The sequence below is a fragment of the Brachycentrus maculatus genome, unplaced genomic scaffold (assembly GCF_059751285.1).
Source record: "Brachycentrus maculatus isolate JH-2025_06_01 unplaced genomic scaffold, ASM5975128v1 h1tg000312l, whole genome shotgun sequence".
Taxonomy (NCBI): domain Eukaryota; kingdom Metazoa; phylum Arthropoda; class Insecta; order Trichoptera; family Brachycentridae; genus Brachycentrus; species Brachycentrus maculatus.
Window position 1 is genome coordinate 186,598 of NW_028281062.1, and position 8,653 is coordinate 195,250.

The 8,653-nt window shown below is 31.5% G+C and overlaps 1 protein-coding gene and 1 long non-coding RNA gene across 2 annotated transcripts; both read left to right on the forward strand.

Moving 5' to 3' along the window:
* The first annotated feature begins 1,258 nt into the window (after window positions 1-1,258).
* LOC148304537 (sapecin-B-like) lies at window positions 1,259-2,938 on the forward strand. The gene is made up of 2 exons (XM_088268128.1): window positions 1,259-1,441; window positions 2,255-2,938. Exons 1-2 carry the CDS (start codon window positions 1,321-1,323, stop codon window positions 2,401-2,403), a joined length of 270 nt encoding a protein of 89 aa, XP_088124254.1. The 5' UTR covers window positions 1,259-1,320; the 3' UTR covers window positions 2,404-2,938.
* Window positions 2,939-4,158: 1,220 nt separating this feature from the next.
* On the forward strand, window positions 4,159-7,538 carry LOC148304538 (uncharacterized). Its single transcript, XR_015838335.1, has 2 exons — window positions 4,159-4,723; window positions 6,773-7,538. It is a non-coding gene; the product is annotated as an uncharacterized LOC148304538 (long non-coding RNA).
* Window positions 7,539-8,653: the final 1,115 nt, after the last annotated feature.

Sequence of the window (8,653 nt, forward strand, 5' to 3'; positions counted from 1 at the left end):
GGTAAATACCCTACATCAGGGATGGCGAGCCTCTGGCACGCGAATCAAGAGAAAAAATTAACGTTATCATACAAAAAAATATTTTACGAAGAAAAGTAAATTCCAAATTATTTAAATGTCCACGTTTATTTTCTTCGTTCCTCAATAGTTTCATCAATCATTGTTTTCTTCAATGAACTTTATTTAATCAGACATAAGAAGTAGACTTACGGACAAAATTACTTCTGCTTGGATTCTTTAAAAATCTACCAGCTTTAAATCCTATATAAAAATGGCATCTACCATCTAACAACAAAAATCTCACTTATATTGATGTTTGAATGGTTTTTTTTTTTTATCGTAGAACCTTTTTGAGCCTGAGTGCCACAAAAACATTTGTTCAAAATAATAAAATATGTCGCGTGCCAAATACATAAAATGTTTCTGTAACTTCAGAGTTTTAATATAAGCAAAGCATTAATACATCGAAAAAATAAGTACTTATCAATGGCAAAATAAAATAAACAAATGCAATTTAAAATTTTCAAAAATTTTGAGCCCTCAAAACTTCATAATTAGTGAGATTTTTGTTTTTGGATGCTGGTGTCATTTTTTTATATCGGGTTAGCTGGTAGCTTTAAACAAAATATCAACATACATATCTATTTATTTGTGCATTGATGAACGAAGAAAATACACATAATAGAACGATATATTGAACAATTCAATATTTCTTTCCAAACATTTTTAATTTGTTGCCAACGGAGGTTAGAGGTCAAAATAAAATATGGAACAAAGGTAAAATAAAAAAAAATGGTAAATGATCAAGAGTTAATTCTATGAAAATTGTAAAAAACTGTATATTTTCAATTTTTTTCTCTTTTTTGTGTGTATATTAGGTTAAAATGGATAAAACAATTAAAAATGTATGTAAAAAGAACTCCACCGACAAGACATACTAGGTGGCTTTGTGAGTCTGCAAAAAATATTTTAATTACGTTTTGAATTGTTCTTTAAATAAATGTATAAAATTGATGTAAATTAAAATTTATATAAAAAAAATAAAACATGGCGTTTGAAATATGTTTTAAAAATTTTTACAGTATTTCAAATACTTTTTAGATTTTTTTTGTAAAATTACTTTAATTTTTTTCTCTTCATTCGCATGCCATGCAAAATGCCGCGTGCCATCGGTTCACCATCCCTGCCCTACATGATAAAGATTTTAAGTACGTACTAGTTTGAATGGTATATAAACAATCAAAAGCTTGCTAATATTATCAGTTGTTAGTAGTTCTTTCAACAGTTAAGATCAAAATTAAAACGAGAAAAACAGGAAACATGAAGTTCCTTGTCGTATTCTTCTTCGCCTTCTTCTTCCTCTCGGGAATCCTGGGTGCGACCTCTCCAGTATCAGCCGAACAGACCATAAATCAACTGCAAGATGAGATTTCACCATTAGGTAAGATGTTTATAGTAAACAAAAAAGAAAGTACACTTTTTTTAAATGCTTAAGGCCTTACTCGCAATAAAGTTATTTATAATTAAAATATAACTTTGTTTTAAAATCACTCTAAATATTTTATTAAAACTACGTTTTAATGTCTACCGGTTTCGAAGCTAACCGCTTCTTTATCAAGACTGATTAATACTATTTTTAATCAGTCTTGATAAAGTAGCGGTTAGCTTCGAAACCGGTAGACGTTATAACTAAGTTATGATTAAATATTTATAGTGATTTGATAAAACAAGGTTATATTTTAATTATAAAATGGAAAATCGCAAAGTTAGTGCTTCAAGTATAAATTATAATAAAATAATTCACTAAACGTCCGACCGGACGTCCTTTCATTCCAGATTTTTTTAGAACAAACGCTGTTTTTTTTATTGCTTATTATTATATACAAAAAAAATTACACCTTATCTTTCAATAACTTTTTTCTTTTAAAATCATTTATTTATTTCGAAGAAAAACTTATTTTTCCAATACAAAAACAATGTTTTAAGAAAAAAATCAATCTCGTCTACATAAAGTATATATGTGGCGAACGGGAGAACAGAATGAGGACGACCGAAAAAGACATGGTACGATCAAATCAATCAGAACCTTTACTCTGGTGGTGTCAAAATTTTGCGTAATCGGAGAGCATGTATGACTTGATGTACGGCTGTAAAAGAAGTAGTAAGTGTGGCCATCCTAGTTGTAGTAGTAATACATATTTATATATCTTTGTTAATTTTAGAGCCTGATGTTAATTTATTTCATTTTTTTCAGGAAATCGGCTCACAGAAAACAAACCTTTAATCCGCAACAAAAGAGCAACTTGTCCTTGGTTTCCTGGCATGTGCGAAATACACTGCAGATCTAAAGGATTCTCCACAGGATTCTGTAGAGGCGGAACGTGTGTCTGTAAAAACCACTAAATATCCTCGCCATAACACATAGTAATTCCTTCTCTGTCCAAGCGGTCAGACTATGGAATGTATTACCCCTCCTTGTAAACAAATGTACCTTCTCTAATAACTTTTAAGAAACGTCTGAGACATTACAATCTATCATTAGATTCCTAACTGTCCATCAAACTTCCTCCCCTAGTTTTTTCCTCTACCTCCTTCCCTAAACTCTCTTTTTTCGTTTGCCTTCCTGATTATCATTATTTCGTTATTTTTGTTTTTTTAATGGTCAAGCACTATCTACCCTCTGATTGCAAACAGCTGTATATGGTATCAAACGTTTTGACCAATATCACTAGTCTGTTTTTGGTTGGTTGGAAGATAAAGCTCGCCAATGTACTTATTTATTTTCTGTACATGAAGTTTAAATTAAAATATTTAAAAAAAAATGTATTTCAGTTATGAAAATTTTCAAGATTAACCAAAACCGAAAATCAAATAATAATTTGATCACTTACTCTCACTGGGTGACTGCAAAATAAAATAAAATAATTTTTAAAAAAAACATGAAGTTTTAATATATATCATATTAATATTCATTATGAGGTGGAAGGTGTGTTGGTGTCCTGGTTGCAACCCTAAAGTATGGAAGTGAAGCATGGAGTTAGTAAAAGAAGGCTGAAAGTAGACTGAATGAAGTCGAAATGCGATCTCTCAGACGATTGTGCGGCAATATGATTCATGATATATGTTCGAATTGTCAAATATTAAAGTCTTGTCTGAAAACTTCAGTACACATCGCGCGCACAGACACTCAAGAGACACTCCGGCTGACCATCTAAGCATGCTCATTTCAGTGGTTTCTAGTTGCTTTAAGTAGGTTTTATACTTTATGAAATTAAGTTATCCGATTCTACATTTTAGTCTATCTTACATTGAAAGGTATTGAAAGTAGACAAGTTTCAGATGAATCAATACACTCATATTGAAATTGTCGTGATTTAAAAAAAAACATAAACAAATTATGCAATGATCTTACATAATAATTTTACAGTATAAATTGTCGATTATATAACTCATTCAACTTAATGTAGACTGTATTTTTTGTAATTTTAATTTTGTATTATTATACACTTTGTAAGCAAACAAAACTATATTGGTTTTTTTTTAAAGTTTTATAACGAAATATAAATTGATGGTGGCACCCTCCGTGTGGCATGTTGCGCCATCTTGTTGATACCACAGGTTTGCCACATCAATGTCTTTCAACTGAGGTACTAAGAAATCAGTAGGTACTTATGGTTCTGGAGCGCTCTCCAATGACCGTAACATTTTTGGTCGGCATCATCTTTAAAAAGTATAGGCCAATGATTCCATGTGCCCATAACGTACACCAAACAGCGACTTTTAATGGATGTAAGGGCGTCTCGATAAAATCTTCTGGGTTTTCTTCACTCTAATTCGGCAATTCTACTTATTGACATAGCCATTTGATAACACTGCGGCAATACGATACAGTGCTTTATGCACCATTGGGTGCGGATAAAAGTTAGAAGAAGAGATATTAAATTATTTTTTTATAAAATAGAATAATTTTTTTTTTTAAATAAAGGAAAAAAAAATTTAATCCAGAAAAAATCCGCGGTTTTATGGGTAAAGACTCATCGTATTATCACTGAATAACATTACTGCGTTTCAATAATTGTATTCGACAACATGTGGTCAAGCTTCAGATAAGACAAGCACAACATGTCATATAACATTGAATTAACTCGCAAATGAGTCAGTCGCTCGTTGTAATCGGTCCGAGACGCTGTTACTCATAATTGGATTCGAACGTAATCAATACAGACGTCATCGAGACTCTGAACGGACTCGCAAGTCACACATCTCGCTAGGTGAAAAGGTGGTAATCGAGCTGAACGCACAAAAGTTCACACATCTCGCTGCGTGAAAAGGTGGTAATCGAGCTGAACGCACAAAAGTTCACACATCTCGCTGCGTGAAAAGGTGGTGATCGAGCTGAGCGCATTCAAGTTCACACATCTCGCTGCGTGAAAAGGTGGCAATCGAGCTGAACGCACTAAAGTTCACACATCTCGCTGCGTGAAAAAGTGACAATCAAGCTGAACGCAATCAAGTTCACACATCTCGTTGGGTAAAAAGGTGGTAATCGAGCTGAACGTACTCAAGTTCACACATCTGACCGGGAAGAAAAGTGCCTTCAACATGAAGTGTTTCCTGTTTTACGTCTGTCTGTCCCTCCTGCTGATGAACTTGTCAAGTTCTGCTCATCTTGAGCGGAATATTGACCTCGATCCACTCCTGAACGACCAACTCACGGATGATGGTTTGTGTTTTTGATTTGACATTAACTGTGTAATGTTCTTTTTATTATTTATTAACGGTCGTCGCCAATTTGTGCAAAACAAATTACATGTTTATACACTTCATGATAAAATAATAAAAAAACAAATAACAAATTTACTTTTAATCTTTTTGAAATTTAAGTTGTGTACTGACATTTCTCGGTGGAACTGCATTTTATATATTAAAACAACAACTATGGTATATTTTTTCCACACGAATTTTATTTGACCAGCAACCGGGTTTCTTCGTAACCGACATCATCACACGGGTTTGATGATGTCGGTTACGACGAAATCTCTTTGAAATAATTTAAATTAAATTAAATAATTCAACCATACATTTTTTATTATTTTTTTTAGAAGGAATAAACCGCAAAGCGTCTATTTTAGATGTTTGTCTGCAGGTAGGATAGTAAGGATAGGGAAGTAAATGTGAAAATATATCATAAACACCCAGTCCAATTGAAAATAAATCTTTCTTGAACTAATTTTGCAATTGGCAGGATTCGAACCCGCGACCCCAGTTTCACAGTCGAACGTCTACCTAACTAGGCCACGGCGCCTGTCATTGGTTGTTGTAATGTCAGTAGTATCTATATATTTCCTTTGTACAAGTACAACTAAATGAATACGATAAACCAATCTAGATGTAAAAAATATTTCAGGGGTTTTGAACAAATAATATGGTTTCTTTAATTTATATTTGAAGCACTAACTTTGTGATTTTCCATTTCATAATTAAAATGTAACTTTGTTTTTAAATGACTATAAATATTTATTTATTGTTTATGGTGTAGTGATTTCAAAACAAAGTTCCATTTTAATTATAATATGTTTTCTCTTTTTCAATATATTATTGGTTAAACAAGGATGAACATATAAAACAAGGTATTCTGCATTATAAAATGAAAAAAGTTAAATACTTGTTTAACTTTTTTTGTATTTTTAAAGCATTGTTTATTTTGCGGTATGGTAATTATAACACTCCTTATCATTCATCGTTCACTTTGTGTAATACCACTTGTTTGACTCACTAACTATCTAGAGAATAGATCGCCACACTAATCTGTCTTTGCAAACCATATTCGCCTCTTACACATTCATGCATCTCTTCATACACACCCGCCGAGTATCCTGACCCCTTATCTTACAACGCCTAAGTATTGGAAACACTTAAACATGACAAGGTTTCCTCGGTTTTCCTTTGCTTCTTTTTCCAAATAAATAAATAAAAAAAGTGAAACAGTTCTTTCTTTTCTCATTCGGTTCACATGCCCAAACCATATCAAACGTCTTTCTTAATTTTATTGATAATGCTTATCTCAACATTACTTTGCCGTACATCCGTCGGAGAGATCGCAGTTGGACTGCATTCAGTTTATTAATGTTAATATGACAAGTGTCGACAGCTACACATGTTTTCATCGACATTTATGAGAACATCAGCAATCAGCATCATAACTAGTCGTGTTTAGATTCGGTTATATTTTGACATATCAACATAGATGAAGAAGAATTAGTCTAGGCATTTGCGGGACTTAAGGCCGTCATAGGCTGGTTTAAGTGATCTCTTTACACACGTGTAACATTCACTAATTCAACCTATGTTGAGATGTCAAAAAATAATATGTAATAACTCTTATAATTGGAGATAATCCAGATTTGTGAACGAGTATTTGGACACACTTAAAATGTTGTTAAAAATTCGGTTCACATTATTAAAAAAACAAATTCAAACCCTTATCCGCACCCTAATGGTGCATAGGGCACTCCATTATATAAACACAGTGTTATCTTGATCGTTAACACACGAAGGAAAGGTGATCAGCCCTCCGCTTCAGGTACTATTGAATAAATATTAGAGTGAAAAAATCACTTTAATTTTTTTGACCCCCCCTAGGAATCGAACCCGGGACCTCCAGAACGGTAGTCGAGCGTGCTGACCATTACACTACGGAGGCGGGATTAAAAAAAACACTGACCTTTTTCTACTTTGGCTGTCGTTTAATTTTCTTGCATGTTTTTTGCAGGTGTGGATGTATCACCTTTAGTGAAGAGATCTGCCAAACCATGGTTTCCTTGCAGAAGCATGTGCAGAATCCACTGCAAGAGTAATGGCTTCACGACAGGATTCTGTAAGGGCACAAAATGCGCTTGCTATAATGATTAGCTGTTTTATTATTTTTTTTTAATCTATATTTATTAAAAACACAAACTTTTATACAACTGACACAAATTTCAACAGAAATCGTGTTAAATTAAACTTTATTTCTTTTCCACAAAAAATACTTGTTTTTTTGGATAATTTAAACTTTTTGAAAATCGAGAGATCGACGAAAATGACTGTCATTAAAAATAAAAGTTCAAAAGTGATATCGAAGTTATTATTACTATGAAGTTAAAGTATTCCATGAGAATGAGCAAGGGTGAAAAATATGTTTTTCTCATTTTATTATTTTGATATGACTGAAAATAAGCAATTTTGAAAATACTGAAATAAATATGGATTATAAATATAGACATACAAAATTTCACATATTATTTTTTTTTTCAATATTGAATTATCAAGTCACAACGAAATTTAAACAATATTTTAACATGCAAATTTTTTTTTGTTGTTTAATAATCTAATATAATAAAAGCTTATTTTTACCATCCATTTTTTATGACAGTTGATAAAATAAAATGGTTATTATTTTTTAAGTATATTTTTTTATAATGTTTTAAAATGCATGCTTTAACTTATTTATTTTATATGTTGTAACAATTTTTATAATAAAAATCTTTAATCCAAAATCAGTGTTTTTGTCATCATTTAATTATTATTTTTATGAATTATTTTCATTTTATATTTTTAATGTTGAAAAATATATAGAATATATATCAATTTGTACCGAACCTTTAGCGTTTAGAACTTTTTAGTTGTGTTAATATATGTTGTATCCATTTTGATACAATTGTATTATAACTTTTTTAATAATAAAAAAGTTAATTTTTTTAATGTTTCAGACAGTTATTGTCATACTGGCCATATTCCTAATAGTCTTTTCTCACACAAATTGTGCATAGAATACAGCATAATTATTATGTCACCCTGAATATCAATTACACGAAAACAAAGTTACAGTCCTTTGCAGTAGATATTAATCCAAGATAATATATTAGAACAAGACGACATTACACATCCCTTTTAATACCTTTCGAGACGCTAAACCAGGATGAAAATGACCCACTTACCCTTATGCATGCAGTGCTAAGTAAGAATCAAATATCGGTTTCCTCAAAAGGAGTTTTTTTTATTGGATAATTTAAAACTAATAACGGTAATCAGTACACAAATTTGGTTAAATATTACATATTTCTAGCTCCTTATATAAGAGACAGTAAATCATCAAAAATTTAAGCTGGTAAAAAATATAAATTGTGGTACCTAACTTACTAACTAACCATCTCGCCGCTTTTCCACAGGTGTAGGCAGAGATAATCGAACATCACACCAATCTATAGTAGCAAAAAATGTTCGTTAGTTAGTTATATTTCGATAATTGACCTAAGAAAAGCGTGGAATTCGTAAAAGCTCAAAATTTTCACAAAATTTTCAGTGCTCGTTCAATAAATTTTCAAAATCCCAAATTTTAATTAAGCATCTGAAAAAATTAAAAGAGTCATAATATTTTCTATTTTAAATACTTTATTTTGCTTTACCTTCATCAAAGCAAAATATTAGCTGTGTGCCTCGAATCTTTAATATCCATATTTAATCAAGTGATACTCTCGAAGGCTGGGGAGAGATTAAAAAGATATTTGTGATAAAGAAATATGCATACAAATAAAGATGAGAAATTAAACAGAAGAAAATAAATGAGGAAAACGAGATAAGTGCACTCAGTGGAACGGAGGGGTGGATTAAA

Bases quoted from the DNA above. Each gene is read 5' to 3' on its own strand.
- LOC148304537 (XM_088268128.1), top strand. From the start codon at position 1,321: ATGAAGTTCCTTGTCGTATTCTTCTTCGCCTTCTTCTTCCTCTCGGGA. The intron at 1,442-2,254 runs GTAAGATGTTTA...CATTTTTTTCAG, and splicing joins AGATGAGATTTCACCATTAG to GAAATCGGCTCACAGAAAAC.